General features: G+C 39.4%; 1 protein-coding gene across 6 annotated transcripts in view; it reads right to left on the bottom strand.

Moving 5' to 3' along the window:
* Window positions 1-20473, bottom strand: part of ARID4B (AT-rich interaction domain 4B) — an 82845-nt gene that overhangs the window by 19732 nt on the left and 42640 nt on the right. For all 6 annotated transcript variants that reach the window (XM_082214982.1, XM_082214981.1, XM_082214980.1 and 3 more), the window contains exons 8-16: window positions 18705-18843; window positions 16823-16902; window positions 15723-15796; window positions 12855-13004; window positions 11682-11750; window positions 10147-10241; window positions 9580-9677; window positions 8462-8711; window positions 5466-5623 (exon numbers count right to left, since the gene is read on the bottom strand). In XM_082214982.1, coding sequence (XP_082071108.1) covers window positions 5466-5623; window positions 8462-8711; window positions 9580-9677; window positions 10147-10241; window positions 11682-11750; window positions 12855-13004; window positions 15723-15796; window positions 16823-16902; window positions 18705-18843 — 1113 coding nt within the window. The remainder of the gene's footprint in view (window positions 1-5465; window positions 5624-8461; window positions 8712-9579; window positions 9678-10146; window positions 10242-11681; window positions 11751-12854; window positions 13005-15722; window positions 15797-16822; window positions 16903-18704; window positions 18844-20473) is intronic.

Here is a 20473-nt window from a genome sequence, read left to right as displayed (position 1 = left end):
GCAATTCAACTGAAATAAGTAGATCAAGCAGCACTTTGATATGCCTAACTAACTTGAATCCCCCCTCCCCCCAAAAAAAATCATTGTGAGCATAGCACAGTATCCTGTGAAGTTTCCTCATTTCAAACCAAGTACACTCAACAACAGTATCTCGTAGAAATCAATGAGGCTTGATCAGCGTAAGTCATTTTCTATTGCCCCTTACGATACTCATCGTAGTGGTCCTATAAATGATTGTACAAAATGATTAACCAATGATATCATCTGTGTGAACGGCACAGGCTTCTACTTGCACAATGGGATTTCCCTTTCCCCTCTTCACCCATTCAGTACACCCCATGCCCCCAAAATCTGCTCTAACATTTGGGGAATGGGGGGGGGGAAGGCTGCAGAGGGAAGAGGAGGAAGGGCAAGACCCATCATGGAAGATGAAGTCCATTTTGCCCTTTGCATTTTTAGGAAAAGCAAGATAATTTTTCAGAAAAGATCTGTTTTCACTATGCAGGCATCCCCACATACGGGCACGACCACGTATATGCATGTCGCCAGGAAATAAACCATTCAATTCACGTGGCTCATGAGGAGAGCCTCACCGGAGCTGGAAGAGGGCATGAATGAGGGCAGAGGGAGCCTCAAAGAGTCTGGAGGCGCAATGGGGCTTTGTTTAGGCTGCTCAGCCTCCCCCGCCGCTTTTCCATGCACCCTCCAGCCTCCAGCTGACCCCAGAGCTTCAATTCTAGTTGTGGGTATTTTTGGATACAGTAATTTTTTGGGGATCTGGATTGGAGACAGAGCTTCAGATAAGATATTTAGAGAGTGCTCCCTATCTACACAATTTTCGCTAATGAGTGCAAGGGCCCAGGAACATAACTCCCATGTAAATGGGCAGACACTATATCTTTAAGTTGCACATTTTCTGCTTGTTTTCCCTAGGTTTTATATCTCAGATGGGGACCTCAGGCCCAGCATCTGAATATAACCCTCCTCACCTCTCTATCTGGTCCTTGGGACTTGGCCCAGGGCGCACACCCTCACCAACCTTCCTTCATTGCCTTGCTGGAATGTGTCCTTGAACTCATAGAATTGTATATTGTTCCCTTGCTGAGCATCAGTAAGTTCTTCTTGATGTTTAGTTGGATTCTCCTTGCTTGTAACTTCTTTTCACATGTACTTTTGGCAAGCCAGGTGTCCCCCATTTTAATTTGTACAGCTGGTTCTTCCTGCCTAAGTGCAGAACCCGACGTTTGTCCCTATTGAAATTCATTTTGTTAGTTTGGGCCCAGTTCCCCAATCTGTTAAGCTCATCGTGAATCCCGATTCTGTTACTCAGCGGCACTGGCTATCCCTCCCAGTTTGGTGTCATCTGCAGATTTATGAGCACCTTCATCCAAATTACAATGGGCCCAGGACAGAACCTCGAGGCATCCCACCTGTCACTTTTTTCCAGGATGACAAGGAACTGTTATCACAGTTTCACAGGCTAACCAAATAGCATTCAAAAGTTTTCGGTACTTTAAAATGTATTCCATGAAAAGTAAGAGAGAGGCAATGTCTGCATAGCTACACAAGTTCTGTCAGTCTTTTGGACTATCCTTAAAAGGTGGTAGTGGGGACAGATTGTGGCAATTTTGAATATGCAACAATTAACTAATTTCCTGATGGAAGCACACCATAGCTAATCTCAAAGACTATGAAAGAAGCACAGCTATATTGCTTAATTTATTATCATTATCATTACACATTCCATAGATTTCAATCACTGATTCACGAAGTCGTATCTATCATTAGCTTTAGCAGATTGCCCCCCCCCCGGCCCCCGTAACTTGTAAATCTGTGTCCAAGCATTATTATATCATGAGTCACAGAAGCAAAACACAAATATAGCAAAGCATAAGAAATCTGTTCTCTAGAAAAAATATGACGCCCATCACTATTGCAACTCACAATTGTAATTGTCCCAGACAAAACACTAATAAATTTATAGACTAAAGAACCAGGGCCTGAGGAATCAGAGCTTTCAAAATGTTAGAATTTATATATTTGTGACTAGAATACAAGAGGCAAAATGTGCAAAACACAAGTACTGGATACATATTCTACACATTATTTTAAACCCATTTGTAACAACCACATAAATTAATGTATGTTCTGGGAAGAGCAACGACAACAGAACAACTTGTACAAAAGCCTCCTTTTGTATCCCAATATGCTAAAATGCTCTTCATTTCAATTAAATCCAAACAGCCATGGTTCTCTTTACTACCTTATCCCACAATAGCTGTTTTATTTCAATGAAGCTATTTAGCTAAAAGTTGCTAACCTTAGGATTAGTGGGGGGTTTTAAAAACAAAACAAACTATACTTCCATAAGGTTTTGATGAAAGTAGAACCACACAAAAGACTCGTGTCCGATCTATGCATTTTAACAGTATGGTCATTACAGGCCGCAGATACAATCTTTGTATGTAGTTGTACCCGAGATTCTTCAATTACATGTGTAACTTGCAAGAAATCAGATAACAGTGTTTGCAGATATGAAAGAGTGTACAAAGCTGAGGGTTGTCTTGATAAGTATTTTTATATGTGAGACTAAACAGCCCACTGCAATCCTGACTGAAAGCCACCACAGAATTGAGGCAATGCAATGGCTAGCATGCTCCTGAACAAAAAAAGTGGCTAACAGCACAAGACTGCCTATTCTAAGGCAAATCACTAGTGAAACGGAATTGCTAAAGATTATCAAGTGTAGAAAGAAGGAAGGAAGGAAGGAAGGAAAGAAAACTCTATGTAGCAAAAAATATGTTCAGATACAGTAACTCTGATATACAAAACTTACACAGTGAAGTGCTCTAGTGAGGTGTTTCTAAGCCCCAAATCAAGATACTAACAACCAAAGTTTTAATCACATTATTAACATATACTAGATATACAGTGATATTATACTTGTTTGTCAAATCAAGAAGCGTGTCTGAGATAAAGATAACTAGAAATGTATACTTTGAAAAACAATAGTATACTACACAAAAACACAACAGGGGCACATCAGGCCACGGCTTGTAGATCCCCAACATAGCAGAACGAAGTACTAATATTAGTAGTAGTAAACAGGAATGTGAGTGCTACTTTTTATGAGACAATACAGTGCACAGTTACATTTGCATCTTCTGTAAAAACATGTATACAAGGAGGCACATTGTTACTTATCTAAGCCTAGAGCATGCGCAAGAAAAGGGCATGTATATTCCTCCCTTCATTGCTACAAACCTCTTACAAACAGCTCCACAAGAAATACTCTTCCCTCACAATGCTTCCCCTTCAGTGACTTTCCTGACTAGCTCCTTTTTACATTATTTCACCACATTCCTCACAGGTCCTCGTAATAAGCAGCCCCCAACACAGAAATCATGTAATGCACTGAACTGGTAACAGCAGACACAATTCTTACTGTAGTCAAATATACAAACTTAAGATAGGTACAAACTACAAGTATAAAAGTGAGAATTGTAAATGAACTACTTAGTCCCACTAATAATGCCTGAAACCTGAACTGGAAAAAGCTATATTTTCCAAAAGAAAAAAAAAGTGCCTGAAAGATGAATTCACAATAAAGAAATCCATACACTTCAATATCAATAAGCAGTGAACTCTACATGATACCAAAATATGAGAACACAATGGGTCAATTCCAACATACCATACATGTCAATCTGTATTTCAAAAAAAGGGGAGCATTATTTTTTATATACATAAAAATGATCAGTCGATTATCATTTTGCCTGAAAAGCATACCACACCTTTATGCATGTTTGAGGGTCAACTACTCAGATAGGCTGTCGACCTGAATCTAGTCGCATGCATGACACGCTGATAATAGATACTCCTATATTTATTTCAGAAGCAGAATGGCAATAAAATTCGGATGTTCAACATAGTCGTCACACCATAGCAGCAAAATTAGGGAAGTCTTGGCAGATCAAGACAATTACTTGATCAGGTGCTTCAACAAACTTGTCGCCTTCCAGTAGAATAAATTTATGGAGTGCTGATCTATATTCAGTTGATTTCTGGATAAGAAATAGTCTCTTTCCTTTTGGTGGCGCACCAGATGAGCCAAATCTTTAAAAACTCCAACCTATAACTCAGTGTTTCTCAGACAGTTGGCTAGTGTCAAAAATTCATTGCATGTTGAGTAAAGACTGGGAAAAAATGGAAATGGAAGGAAGGTCTCCCTCCTCTGAGGGGGAAGGGTAAGGGGAGGTGTTAAAGGTGAGATTATAGGTTAATATTTTTATAAGCTAGAAATAGAAAGTAAGAGAATGAGAGGAAAACTGTTGTAGGAGGAAGAAATTAATGCAAAAGGATTAAGGAGGAAGGGCTGAAAGAAACAGCAGTCGGCTGGGTATGTGTGAATAAGGTACAAGTTAAGTGTGAAAGGAAAATGGGAGAAGATCAGTAACTGTGGTAAGATGAGACAGTAAAAATACTTTAGAGGCATGTGGGAGTGTAAAGGGGGAAATATAAAAGAAAAAGCCTTCTCCACTTAAAGAGCCTCTGAAGAAGCAAATTCTGCCAAAAATAGGGAGGCTGAGTCACAATACCTACAGAGCAAATGTCTGTACTTAACCTGAGGGAAACTGAGCTATGGAACTCCTTGCCACAAGGAAAATGCTGTGACAAAGATGTCAGCAATTTCCAAAGATGGATTCGATATCGGTAGAAAATGATGTCAGCAACTGTCAGCTGATTATGCCAAACTGTTTCCATCTGCCACCGTTTAGTGACTGGCTCTGCCACTGCACCATTTTGTGACTGGTGGGCCTCAAGAAATTTAACTGAGCCTCGCGGGCAGAAAGCTTGAGAACCCCTACTGTAATTTTTTTTTGCCCACAATTTATTGTTTAGCTTTCCCCACACCTTTTTCTTTTAAATTATCCTACACAATTCTTCCAGCTTTCAATCCTACTCCACGCTTATCTTTCAGTATGGAAGTCCATGATTACCAGTGTGGAGAGTGCTGCCGCAACCCGGCCCTGCTTGCAGGCCGACCATGGGTATCTGGATGACCACGGTGAGAACAGAATGCTGGACCAGAGAGGCCTATGGCTGCTTCCCCATCACTCTTAATTATCTTTTTATCAGAAGACAGCAGATGACTTCTCTTACGCCACCTCTATAGTATTCAGAATAATGAAGCAATTTAACTGGACATCTCCGACAAAAAGAAGCACCAAAATAAGATGGTATTCATTGAGCTTTTTGACATAAAGGGTGCATTCCTAAACAAGTTGACAAAAGTAAGTCTCAATGAATTCAGTAAGACTTACTCTGAGGTAAATGAGGCTGGGATTACAGCCTAAGTTATCTAGTTCCTCTTTGATCTTTTAGAGATCAAAGGCAACTCAGATTTGAAGCCCAGTATTGCTCCCCTCATACATAGGTTTTAGCTGAAAATATAAGATTCTTACTTTTTCTCCCTCTCTTCCGTTTCAAGACTGGTATTCTGATTTTCCAAGTCCTTAATCTTCTCATCCTCTTTATGTTCCACATTGGCTTCATCTGTTTTCAGTATTCTTAATTCCTTTTCCTGGTCAGTGTGTGATTCCTGAAAACCTTTTTTGCTTCCCTAGGAGAAATAAAAACATTGATATAGCTCACAATTAAAAAAAAAACAAACTGTTAGTTTTCAATTAGGAAGAATCTGCACCAGCCATTTTCTCTGTTGATATCTATACTGGATTTGAATTGATTTTATGTATGTGCTAATGTTGTTTTAAACTCTCTGTCTGTCTGTCTTTGTAAATTAAAAAAAAAAATTATGCAATTGTTTAACTGTTTTTATATACATTGCTGTTATCTCTAAGTACTGATGCAATTCACATTGGATTATGAATGTTGTCCCTTGATCCATGTCCAGGCTGCTGAAACAGGACCACTGGTTTTACCTGTGAAGGGTATTTTTTAGTGAAAGGATGTTCTTAGGTAGAATGAGAGCTCCCTCAAGCACTTGCAAGTGCGACTGCAGTTAAATTAGAGATTTACCCTCTCAGCTGGCCCCCAAGCTGCAACATCCTGCACTCAACACACTAGTAAGAAAACATACCAACAACATGTAGCAACAACAACACACACTGAGCAGTGCCCTGCTCCGTCACACAAGGCACTCCAGATACAGACTCAATCAGATAAGAACAAACCAAATAGTGAATGGTAGGGTAAGGCTATGAAAACATCTTTTCACTCAAAGAAAAGTACTATTCATGTGTCCAGGTTACCCAAAATAAGGTGGGTTTGGCTGCCTATATCCCTGGAAACACATGGTGAAGCACATGCCTCTCAAAAGTGTACCTGCAGAGATGTAAGTATCAATATGGCAATCTCTTGTAAAGGAACCAGGCCTCACCCAGGCCGGAGCATAGCACAGAGCATTTAAAAATAACACTGCAGTCTCATGTATGCACTAAGGTAAAAGGTAAAGGACCCCTGGACGGTTAAGTCCAGTCAAAGGCAACTATGGGGTTGCGACGCTCATATCGCTTTCAGGCCGAGGGAGCTGGCGTTTGTCCACAGACAGCTTTCTGGGTATGTGGCCAGCATGACTAAACAGCTTCTGGCACAACAGAATACCATGACTGAAACCAGAGCGCATGGAAACACCATTTACCTTCCTGCCACAGCAGTACCTATTTATCTACTTGCACTGGCGTGCTTTTGAACTGCCAAGTTGGCAGGAGCTGGGACAGAGCAACGGGAGCTCACCCCATTGTGGGGATTCGAACCGCCGACCTTCTGATCGGCAAGCACAAGAGGCTCAATGATTTAGACCACAGCGCCACCCATGTCATGTATGCACTATTGGTATGACCGTAATACTCCATGACTTAGGGCACCTCTTTCTTTTGATATGTTTGCATATCTGAAAAGTGAGTAATATTTTTATTCACAGATAATGCCACCTCAAATCCCCAAAAAATCCTCTTCAGAGGAAGTTTTCAGAGGGTTCTAAGGTGCACCCATTCTTTACACAGAGCTTCCTTATCACAATCAATATGAAGAGAGTGGGAAACTGAACCAGACATCCTTGGGTGGCCCAACTTACGCATGAGTGCTTTAGCAGTATCAGTCCTCTCAGCCATGGTATCCATGCCAACAGAGACAGAACTAGGTTTTGTGCCCATGACAGTAAAGGTCAATGCCATCCAGGAGCACGGTGTTTATGAGCTGATTTATACGCTGCCTTAAGGGCTTTAGCCTTCAACTGCTTTATCTTGCCCATAGCCCCAGAGTAGCTGTAGCTGATTACTGAGATATAATGGGTGATCAGCAAAAATATTAAATTTTAAAAAGCTACAGAGCTGCTGGAGGAGAACTGTGAAAAAATGTCGGAGTTCCGGAGGGGAGGAAATATCCCCTCCATTGACCAAAAACAAAATTTGGACACTGGGGGTGGAGGGTAGTTCACTTTAAACCAGGGACAAGCAACAGGGGAGGTGGTGAAGGGAAGATTCAGAGCAGAAAGAGTGGAAAGTGGTAAGGCACATAAGAAACCCAAAAACTCTCACACAGTCAAGCACTGTACATCAAGAAAAAAACTCACGGGACTCCCTAAGAGAGAAACAGCATCAACACAACCTTCACCCAAATAAGCACAGAAACACTAACAACAAATGATAAGCAACAATGTCATAAAGATAAGCTCCGAAAACTGTAGACAAAACACAGCTCTGAGCAAAACTGAATGGAGAATGTGAGATACAACCTCCCAACGTAAAAGCAGTAAAAACTGCTGGGACCTGAAGAGCAGAAACCTCTAATTTAGCTGTGCTAGAGGGAGCTCTCATCCCACCTTACAACATCTCTGCTCAAAGGAAAAAGGAACATAAATATCGTAGGAAACATTGTTCACCCGTAACTTTCCAGATATTCTTGACCAGGAGAACATCAGGAACATGGAGCTCAGATTTTCCACATGCTGCATATTATTGCTACAAGGAATTTGTAAGGTCATGTGAATGTAAGGAACTTTCAAACTGTGTTATCAGTTTCGTAGCTTGAGGCTTCCTAGCTTAACGGAGCTTAGCAAAAGGAGGAGCAAAGGGTCTGGGTGTGAGGACAAAAGTCTGGTTCGGATCTTGGGACACAATCTCCAAATGTAGTCTAGATATAGCAGAGACAACAGTGTTTGATTTCTGCCTAAACAGAGTTTTTAGGGCCTTCTTTAGACACCCACAAAGGTATTTCTTCTGTCAAAGTGAATCTGGACTGCAACAGGTTCTTATTAGCTCTAGAAATGACATTAATACTTTGAGAAATGTAGCAAAACTAGCGAACAGTATATTAATGCTAGAATAAAACGCTTTGCTTTATAGGCACAATATCCACTCAAATAATATTTCAGCTTACTTTAGCAGAATGCAATGATAGATTTTACAAAATCTTCAAAAAATAATGGAACAGTTCTTACCAAGGAGGACGTATCATTTTCTTTTCTTTCGCTCTCATTCTCAGCTTGTGTGTCTTGTTGTTTCCTCATTACTTCATCATCTCTTTCTTCAGTTTCCACCTTTATTTCTTTTATATTTTGCTCAGTTTCTTCATGCTTCTTCATATCTTTTTCAAGGTCCTTACAGGGCTGGCTCACTATTTTCTCTGGTAATGCCATTTTAAATTCAACATTAGCTGATGTACAGTACTCTTCAAAGCCATAGAGGTATCTAAAAGATGGCAATAACATAATAATTAGTTCACCATAGTTTGGTTTATGAGACAACTACACTTTTAAGGATGTAAATTAATTTGCTAAATAATGGTTTAATATTGCTTTGTTTTTTAAAAGAAACCAACAACATGGAACCAGCTCAAAATTGTGTTGTTGTTTTAACTGCCCCCAAATGCCAACTTGTTTTTGAAAGAAATACCTGAAAAAAAGTTATGTTGAGTCTGGTTAGTCTAGCAACATTGAAGCTCAGGAATAAAATTTAATAACTTTCCAAACAAATTTGAAAGAGGACTTACTGTTAGCTGCCTGCACAGCAGACTTGATTTGGGTAGTTACTACTACACATGGCATGATACAGCCAAAATAGATAGACACCTTAATTAGAACTGTATCCTCCTATTTAGGATTAAGCCCCACTGATGTGACTTATTTCTAAATGAATACACATGAGTACAGTATTAGGATTGCACTATGAGAGTACTGGGTTCTTTGCTCTGTGGATGTTTCTGGAAATGCAGGAAGGATATGATTTTTGCAAATCCCACCTTTCTCCTGAAGCCCCTTATACCACCTCCCATGCTGTTCCAGAGATCATCTAACCCTTCAGAGCAAGGGTTGCAGACAGAAAGGGGACTCGGTGAAAACTACTTTCCCCATTGTTTTGTTCATGGAAGGCTCCACTGAAACAAAGCTGTTCATGACTGAAAAAACACAACTGAATATAGCCCATTATCTTTTTTTTATTTAAATGATGACAGCTTTAAAACAGAATACCTGTGCAATGTTTATTTTCGCTGAGATGAAGCATTTAACGTTGAGTATCAAAGCGAGGCACACAATTTTATATATACAGACCTACTTACTTTTTGTATGCACATTTAACATTGTATCCAGCGGCAGAGTTCAAGACAGGGATCCCAAGATCCTGATACACTTGCTTCCAGACTGCTCCACTTTCAATCTATAAAGCAGAATGAAAGTTGTTATCCCAATAAAAAGCATTATGTCCATGTTTAAATGAATAATTCTGCACAGGTGTCTAAATAAGTAATTTATTCTGAACTTTAAGGGTCTAAAATAGCACACACAAAAATTAGATGCCCATACTTTAAGAGTATTCAAATTCACTTCCATCTCCTGTGCACAGATAATACATATGTATTTTGAAGTAAGTCTGTCTTCTATGGGGTTAACACTCAGATAATTGGGTATATGTAATGACTGCAGGCTTCATACTAAACTACTATTACAAGCTGCTTTCTTTTTTAACCTAGAAAAGTCTTAGTGATAGAAAAATTAATGCATAAAAAGTCCTTAGTGTGATGTCCACCTCATCATCTACAAAGCTCTTCTCCTAGTGGTTTTGAAGCTGCACTATTAACTTTTCTTCAAATTGCAAAATTATTTCTACTCTGATTAATAGTACTTACATTATCAAATCCTCCAAGCTTATGTACAAGTCTGAATAATTTGAAGAGATTCAAGTTTCTGTATCCAAGAACAGGTCGTTTATTAATAGGAGTCCCTGTGAAAGAAAGTATTTTGAAGTGTGGCTTTTTAGCTTGTAAAGAGCAACTCATATTGGTGTTAATGCACATAAATCAGTTCAGTGTTTCAATCTCAGACTATACCACATATATATACTGTGCAGCTCAATACTCTGAATATTTACTCAGAGGTAATTCCAATGAGGCTTACTCCAGGGAAATGTGCATGCGATTGCAGTTGTGGCCTTATCTTCCTAGTTAACAATCATGTAACAGAACTCATATTACACAGTTTTTCCAAGTAATTGGAAAAGCCATTATCAAATATGTGTGGGCTCCAAAATTTGCTAAATGGTACAAAGGGAACTTCTTTGCAAAGCTGAGATTAATTAATTTAATTCAGCTTTCTTGTCAAATCCATTCATTCTGCCCTATGATTACTAAAGGGCAGTTGGACAACTGGCATTATGATACAGTTCAAAATCAAAATATAATGAAATATTTGCCCTGCAATCATTCTTCTCTTCAGGCCTGTGAAACTTGTAATCCACAAAGTTGAAAACACCACATCAGCAACATATGGTAGCCATGAAGAGCTTGATAAACTTCCAATTTCAGCTGCCTGCAAAGGATTGCAAAAGCACCTGGCAGGTCACAAGAGCTGTGTTTGGTTTTGGTGGGTTACAAGTTGTGCAGGCTCGTATATAATACAGACACACACTGCATAAGTTATTAGTTACTCTGTTGTTTCTTTACTTGCTGCATTTTCCTTCCATTTTAAAATTGGTGTGCTGTTATTATATTTTTACTTTGATATAACCTGTCCAGGGAACACTAACTGGATGTACATGTAACAGGATACATGTTTTAGAAAAAGAAATAACAGGTTTAATATATAAATGAAATATTTTGCTGTACTATACCAGCTAGAATTCATTTTTATTTCCAAAAAGATAGTGCTACTTTTTAACAGGAACAACTTTCAACTGGCCTATCTGATGTAGTGGTTGAAATGGGGCGGGGGAGCCTTTTTGAACCTTATGGCTGCATTCCCTTCTGGGCAACTTTATGAGGGCAGGACTAGAAGCACAACACAGGTGTAAATTTTATCTTTGTACAGTAGGCTAGCTTCTAAACATACGCACAACACCCCTCGCTATCCTCCATCCAAGCAAGGGAGAATGATTATCAGAGTTCAAGGATACATTCCAGCCAGGGATAAAATAAAGCACCACAGGAGTATCTGAAACAAGGCCAGTGTGGCCTGGCAGGGCCCCCAAAGGCTGGAAAGAGGCTTGAAGAGTCACATTTGACCAGAGGAGACCAGGGAGACCAGGGTTTAAACCCCAACAGAGCTTTGAAACTCACTTTATGAAAAGCAACAAGACAAGTTTTCAGGGGTGTACTACATTCTCGTACTGTACTACATCCCCTATAGCGTAAAACAAACTATATGTTAAATATAATGACATGCTTACCCCTGTCTTCCATGAATTTATAGAGTTGTTGTAAGAAGTTTTCTCTTTCCTCTGGAAAGGGTTCTATTTCTTCCTAATTTAAACAATATGGTAACAAAAGCACATGTTAGATTGCCCTGTTAATCGCCACAATTTTCTTTAAAAAGTATTGCAGGGAATTACATTTATATTTTAAAAGTTCAGGAACCATTACATAATGCTTCAGTACTTTGGCTTTGAAGGCAAATGTCATTTCTCTGTATCTTACACTAATAACTGTTTTAAGTGTATTTTAATTGCAAAACGTTTAGTTTCACTATGGGGAGCCATCAAAATACAAATAAATGCATATTTATAGCATAATCTTCTGCATGTCTACTAAGAAGAAAATTGAATGGGAAAATTCCATTTTCCTCTCCAAGACAAAAATATTTCATTGTGGAGGTGGCAACTTTTGCAGAAAGATAAACCAACTTATTTCCAGGGATCTTCCACATATATTTTAGCACCATTTTGAGGGAGGTGGGGTTTTGGGTTGCACTTTTTAAAGTTTCCTTCTTCTTTGTAAACCAACAAAACAACTCCAGCAAAAAAATTAGAAAAGCAGATGTTGCTGATGTTTTAGTTAATCATGTTTGTTAGAAGTGGGATTTAGCAAAACACCAAGTTAATATTAAGGAGGATTCTTAGTCATTCAATGCATGCCTGTGCGGGGTTTGCAGATCATGGTGTGTGTGACTGACTTTTCCCCTACTCTTATATGCTGCTAGTTCAATGTCTTATCCCTAAAGGCTATGGTATCAGCAGAACATTCTTTTTTTTTACAAACCCAAATAAGAGATAATGTCCCTTCTTTATTCCAATCAAACACGCTCATTACCACAATTATTCTGCCTATTTCTTGAACTTAAATAAAACTGCAACATATAGGTCATATACCACCCCTGTTGGTAGTTTCCCTGCCCCCCTTGCAGAATTTAACGCTGATCACACACTAGTTTTCTTTGTTGCATAAAGAAAACTGGTTTCCTAGACTAATCAGGGTTCACAAATATGGACAATATACAAGGAAGAGGTATGATAAAGACAATGTAATAAAAGGGTTGATATTGTCTGTGCCACTACTGTAATTCAACAATCAATATACTCCAAACGGGAAATATTCCATGGCTCAACCAAATTACGGTGCTGTACTTGCCTCTTCTTCGCTGCTGTTATCTTCCTTTTCTTTTTCATCTTCCTCCTCCTCTTCTGCTTCGCTACTGGAGCTTTCCTCTTTCAACTCAGTCTTCCAGTTACTGGGAACAGTTTTGTTTTTACGGAATTCTAAGGCTTGATCAAAAGCTGTAAATAGAATTAGCACTGAATGTCAACTTTGCTCTTGCATGTAAAACAAATTTTAAAAAATAGGCCAGTTTGGTAAAACACAAAAAAGAGAGAAATGGGACTTGTTCAAGTTTTCTCCTTGGGAACGTACTGGTGCAGGCCATATGCCTTTTCCTTGTGAGGAGAAGATGGTAAGTGTGTGAAGTGATCCTACTTTTATTTGAACATGGGATTTCCCTCACCCTAAGAGATAAAAAGCCCACCTTTGTTCCAAAGGGGTTTGGCTAACATCTCGCAGTAAGCACATTCACCAATCTATGCTTTTGGCATTACAAAACTATCTGCTATAGCTAGATACTATTTTATCACTTTCAAGAAACCTTTAGCAGACTTGCTTGGAGCCACAAGTCCATCAGCCATGGACAAACCCCTGGTATAAGTTCATAACTTTTGTGCATCAAAGTAGTGCCATGTGCTCATTTAATCACAGCTCACCTCTCACTACCTTCTATGATAAAATGGTATAGTTTTATAAATATACAAAATTAAAAGTGCCCTCTGTCCACTATCTGCCTATTTATTTCTGTACATAATTAAAGGTGCTGGCTTTGACTTATTAAGCCTTAAATGGCTTGGGATCAGGGTAAATGAAAAACCACAAATTCCCATCAAAACATGTCTGAGTATTAGGATCAGACGCCCTGTTCACAATGTCCCATCTCCTGAAGTATGGTGGGTGGCAGTGAAGGACAGGACCTTTTCAGTTGTGGCACTTCATTTATGGAACTCACTCCCTGTCCATTAGCCTAGCAAATTCTGATAGCTTTCAGGGGTTTTTTTTATAAGTGAGGCATCACTCAGCTGATTTATTCTGGCTATTTAAGATAGTATTTAACATGGTCTTGATGGTATTTAATGATGCTTGTCTTGTATAGTGTTGGCTTTTGTTCTTCCTAGTTCAATTAGATTATTAGCACCCTCAGAAATTATAACTGAGAGGCAATGCGTACATATTTAAAATACATTAAAAGAATAAGTAATGAAAATTTAGCTGACCCCTATTTACCCCTTCTCTGATATTACAATTTGGGGGTTGCTCTTTTTTTTTTTTTAAAGATCCCAGCTGGGCTCAGAAGGTGTCTGCAGGATTCATCTCCTGGCTGTCCCTATAGCAAAAGCCAGAGACTGCCTGTATGGTTATAACGTGAAGGAGCTGCGTGGGAGAGATGTAATGGAGCCAGACAGGACCAGCATATCAGGTGGCTGCTGACTGGAGAACAGCTGCCAGTCTGAAATTTCATGCTTTTTGTCGTCGTTCTTGAGCTGAACTGCAGGCTGGAACAGAGGACTGCTAATAGTTCACAGAGGTGGGCAACCTGTTGCACTCTAGATGGTGCTGGGCTAGTACAACCATCATCCCTGTCCACTGACCACAATGGCTGGGGCTGATGGGAGTTGGAGTCCAGTAACACCTGAAGGGCTACAGATTCCCCACCCCTCCTGTACAGGAGCTTTGGGAAAGCACAGGTGAAAAATACATTGAGTTTTTCTTTCTTTGTGTGAATGCCCAAGGGATGAATGTATGTGGTGTAAATTAGCTGAAGAGGAACAGATTTGGGAGGTAACCTAATTAAAGGGAAATTTAACTGGGAAGTTTGGAGGTGAACTTACTTGGCTCACCTCAGGGGACACCAGCCTGGAGCCTGTGAGTGCCATGGTGCCCACAAGAGTCTTCATTTGTGCTCCCATGCGGGGGCCCCAGGCTGAACTTACTTTCTTTTTAGGCAAGTCTCCAGCCCTGCTAGAAACATAGTTATGAAGCAAAACACGCAGGAACACTCTTCTAAGGAATGTCTGTAAAATGAGCAAGCCTAGCTCTCCCACACACTTCAATGTGTGAAGTGATTGATACCAGGCAGTAGGAATCCTGAGGTCCTAAAGAGCTGCTGCTTCCACTCCCCTTTAATACACTTTTCCCAGCCTACCTCATTTTCTATGCAGAAATTCAACAGGTTAAGCACTCTCTCTAATTTTGTGTGAGGCCATGCTCCCCATGGCAGCCATTTTGTGCTTTGCTCACACCCCTAAGGCAGCCATCTTATGACAGAACCCTTTCAAAATTCAAAATGTGTTTCTTGGTCCAAAAAGGAAGGCAACTCCTGTTCTTCTTTATACTTAGGTTCTGGTTTTGGGTAAGGTCACTCATCTCTTAGCTTCAGTCATTCACCTTCTTTAAAATGGTTTGTGCAGCCACAAATGTGAGATCACAGAAGTAGTCTGGTGTTTAAGACAAACTTTCTGCCTGATATTTACTTTCAAGCCTTGGGCAAATCACTGATCTCCATTTGGTCTAGCACTCTTGTTGCAAACATTGGTCAGTCATATCCCAGTGCGAAGCTCATAAACAGGTCGTGAAAGGAACAAATTCCCCTGCTGTTTGTCCCCAGCACCCAGTATTCACTGAGTGCACTCAGTGAGTATACAATTCAGAAGTATACTACTTGAGAACATGAAGGTTCCCTTTAGCTATCATGGCTAATAAGAGGAGCTTTTTAGGGTAGGGAACAGGAAAGAGCAACTTTGAGTGGGCCGAACTGCAGGAAAATATGGTAGGAATTGATTAGCAGTTAGTGGGACATGTAGCACCCTCATAGCTGCCCCTCATAGTCTGTGCCAGATTTCTAGCCAAATTCAGCTGGAAAATGCTATCTTTTCTTAATTCTATATTGTCTTTACCTTGCTTTAATGCAGCATCAGGCTTTGGTGAAGAATCACTAATCTCTCGAACATCTTTCCTTGGTACGGAAGAGCTAATAATAAATAATAATAATAATAATAATAATAATAATAATAATAATAATAATACAGTATTACAAAACTTTTAAAACAAAAAATTTAAAACACTTTAATAACAAATCATTCTTTCCATCCATGGATCAAACATACCATCCTGGTATTTTCAAAAAAACCAGGTCCATAACCATTATAATTAAGATAAACCTTGTCTGCTGTTATTATGTTCATTTAGCAAGAGTATCAAGAAGGTACTGATTCCTGGGTCCATTACCAGAGCAGATTTAATTCTGTGCAAGAGCTTTCAATCCAAGCTTTCTGTGAGAGGAAAGCAGTGGGAACAGACAATTGTATCCATGGCAGCTGCTTAACAGTGCAATCCTTACAAAAACCCTGCCTTCTTGTGTCAAGCAAGAAGACAAACAGGAGATGGGTGAGTAGCTCACACCTCTCAAAAAATGGCTCCTCAGTCCTGCCTTCCAGAGGCAGAACCTAACCCACCTAGGAATGTCTGCCTCTCAATGAAGGGAGAAAAATGGCTTTATAAAAGGAGACAAGACTGACATTTCCTTGTTGATACTTTCTTAAAGAAAAGAAATTCTTCTCAAGTGAAAAAGTGGCATGAATCAGGTCAGAAATGGGCCCGCCATTTACACTATTTTGAAGCCAGCTGAAATAATACTGTGTTACTGTGATTTACACTGATACACAGGCATGTTAACCAAATCAAGAACAGACTATTTAGAAATTGTCCATCACAAAAACAAACTTTGACATATAGAACAAGTATGTAAAGTGGCCACCCTTTGACTTATACAGCTGCACAAAATTGCAACCTGATTCCTAACACATATGCTAGGCACTCTATGTAAGTGACATGAGTGGGGTGGAAGGTAGAATGAACAGTTGGTTTGTGTTTCCTGTCCCTCCCTCTTACTGGCATTTAAAAATAAAGCCCTATATATGTCATGTCAGTGAGTAGAAATGACAGATTGTATTAGCTAGTTGGTATAAATAATGACACTGGAAATATTTCTACTCACAATTTGCCATCCTTGAAAGAACGAACCAGAATGTTATCCTTTTTGACTGCAATTTCATCACTGCAGTCTGGACAAACCACCTGCATAAAAAGAAAGTAAATACTTAAAATATTTTATATCAATATTTGGTACCATTCTGAGATATTTCAACGGAGATACTTTTTGTTCATATTCTAGAGTTCAATAAATTGGTCACAGAGGTGACTGGCTGCCCCTGTCATGGATGCTCAGCACACACAAAAATCCTGCCCAGAGTTCTCTGAAAACTCCAGGGAACTTGTGTGAAGGCTGCCTTCCATTGTGCCATGCATGAAAAACAAGGCTTTGCTCCTCTCCAAGTGTTCTAACCTATGCAGAGAATTCAGGGGAGGGGAGACGATGTTGTCTTATTTTGCAGTGGGCTTTGAAGAAACAGAAGCAACAAGGAGGACAGGACTTGCATTCTACCTTCTCCTTAAGTCCAGCACTGAGTGAGATAAAAGGCACACACACACATTTGCCTGAGTCCTCTGTATACACAGAGGACTTGGGGGAGAGCCCTTTCATCTCATTTCCCACAGAGCTTCAGAGAAAGAAGCGATGCTCCTTTACACTGCTTCCTCAGTGTCTGGTGCAGAAGTGAGGGAAGGCAGAAGCCCCTTGCTGCCTATGCTTCTGAAAAGCCCAGCAGCAATTGAGATACCAATCTTTCCTCTCTTCAGAGTCTTCTAGGGGACGGTGGGTTAGTAAGCTAGGAAAAAATTTGTGGACCCCTTTTCACTACTGATTTCACAAAGAGTTTAAATTGCTCAGCAACTTCAGCCAAATATAATCACCTACATCATATGAATTAAGCCACTTGTTAAATTACCTTCCCTATTTAAAACTGGCATATTGCTTCTAAGATCTTTGATTTGCCTTATTTCAGTTTCTAAAAATGTGACCTTATGGTGCTTTTGGCTAAGTCACAATCTTCCATTAGAAGCACGAACCTAATGCAACCTTCTTCTAGAACATTATCAAGTAATATTTCATGCTCCAGCCATTCTTTTATAATGGATGTGACATGTGCATTGCTTTTGAAAGCCAAAACAATAAATTAAAAATAATGACGATTTATTTAATGTCAACCGTACAGTTCAGGATCTCATTTACAGTTCTGCAAATATTTATTAAAATTTATGAACAAGTTTTCTACCTGCGACCACTTATATGCTTGTAATTAATGTGACATGATTTACACAATTTTGGGGGAGGGGGCATTTTATTTTTAAAATGTTAATATTCTCAAGTAAGTAAGTGTAAAAAGAATTCCATGCAGCAAAAGGATTGATAAAAACATTCCTGACTCAGGGTCAATCTAGTCGAGCCTGTTTTCCTAACCTTGGCTAGCCAGATGCTTTCAGGAAGCCCACAGGGAGGGAATGAAAAAAGTAGCCCACTGCTGCTGTTTCTCCCTAGCAACTGGTACACCACTTCAGAATACAGATCCAGCAATCTGTATGTTTTGCAGCATAAAATAAGAACAATACAGCAGCTTTTGCCTTTGACCTTCTTATGCAATTGGAAGCTGGACTAATAGCATGGAAAATAATAGGGACCATAAAATATGTAAAAAGAAAAGAAGCAGTGCTCTGTTTTACATTTTTTTTAAAATTCTGCTTTATTGTATACAGACTGACTTGGCACTTATGTGTTATTAAACTGCACAGTTTTTACAATATGTGCACTTTATGAAGTTACTGCCCTAGAATTGTAGATAGTAAGACTATTCTGACCTCGTTTAACGTGGTGGTTTTAAATTATGAAAGAGGAATATCTCAAAGCGCAAAATATAATTTCTAGGTACTTTTCTCTCTCTTCAAAATAAAGCTATTAAACAATATAAAATTGAAACACTTACCAAAGCTGGGAACCAGAGGTTTTTCTTTTTATCCGCACTAACGTAGTCTACACAAACAACTTTTCCTAACAGTTCATCAGTTTGTTTTCTGTCATCTTCATCTTCATCACTTGAGGATGAGGAAGATTCTTCTTCTGGGCTATAAGGAAAAGAGCTCCAAGTTAAATTGTGCTATATAGTTCAGAATTTTGATTAGGGTCAAACTACAAATGAACTTTAGCTTGGATTTTGGGAAGTGGGGACTGCTATAGGGTCCATCCCTTTCACTCTCACTTTTCATTCTTTCCCAACCCCCAACAGTGGTGGTACAGTGATAGCAGTCTCCCAGGGGCGTGAAAGTAGTCTTCCATGCTGGTAGCCACCATGTTCCTCATAATGCCCTTGGAATGACACTACATCACATAGTATTATTCTGAGGGGAATTGCGAGCAAGTAACAAATGGTAGCCACCAGTTTTTAAATCCCCATGTGAAGGACGAATTCACATATGATGGTCAGCCTTCTAGTGACTCAGAAACCAATCAGGGCTGGGTGGATTGTCATCCAATCAGTTAATAGTCAGAACCTGACAGTTTAACTGGGTAACCATTTGAGGCAAGTAACTGGACAAAATACGTATGTCATAATTATTGGAAATAAAGGAATCAGTCTTGTTCCCAAAGCTATGCAAGTCTCACTAAGAATCCTGATACAAACAAAGTAGCAAGTGAAAGAAAAACCTGTTGATTTCAAGCTGTATTAAAGCCAACTACAAATACATTGTGTCTGCAAATGAGAGGAGAGTACAGACGAAACAAAACTTTAGCAGTACTATTAACAAAAACCAAGATTAGTCAAGAATAAACCATTATCAAAGTGCTTGTATTCATGGTGCACTTGGCAAGGATTCTTCAGTGGAAAGGTTTCTGATACATCTTTGCAACTTTTTGAAAAAAGATACAAACAGTGTTTTGCCATATGCAAACACACACAAAAAGAAATATATATTCTGATATAGGTGCTTCATTACATTTGCATTTATGTCTCTATTTCAATGTTTGATCTGCTGAGTTAAAATTCAGAGAACAGCATCTCTGTCACCTGTGCCCCCCATAACCTATATCCATAACACGGTACCAATGACTACCACCACTTTTTCTGAATGTGTGCAACGCCCGCCATATAGTATACAACAAAAAATATTTAAATAAAGAACAGAAGAAAGATCCAAAACCCATATCCAGTAGTACAAGTAAGCATGGCAGACTTGAGTAGCCTCTCTTCAGCCCACTACTAAATACAAGGGGAAAGTTGTACTTACACTAGGAGTTCAAGGCTGATTCTACCTTACAACTACCAGCACGTGAAGCCAACCTCCAAAAATAACAAACAGTCGATTCAGGACTGTCTAAAAAGTACCTCCTTATATAGACATATCTTACTTCTGACCGGGCATTCACTGCCACAGTATCTAATGATGGCCACTGGCTTAGATATAATTTTAAAATGAGGAACTCATGCAAGATCTTTTTACAAATGGCCAAACTTCTAGGTTCAGAAGCAGTATGCCTCTGAGAACTAGTCACTAGGAAACAGAAAAATAGTTTTGTTGTGTTTATGCCCTTTTTGTGTGTTACGCTGAAACACCTTACTGTCCACTGTGGGAAAGAGGATGCTGGACAAGATAGGCCTTTACTCTAACCCAGTAGGATTCTTCTTATGTCACTCTAAGATACACTGGGCCAGCTGTGGCCTTGTCCCACGCCATTAACAAATTTGTCTGGGTTTTT

This window comes from Podarcis vaucheri, assembly GCF_965113315.1.
Source record: "Podarcis vaucheri genome assembly, chromosome: 3".
NCBI classification, from domain to species: domain Eukaryota; kingdom Metazoa; phylum Chordata; class Lepidosauria; order Squamata; family Lacertidae; genus Podarcis; species Podarcis vaucheri.
This window is presented reverse-complemented; position numbering and strand designations above follow the sequence as displayed.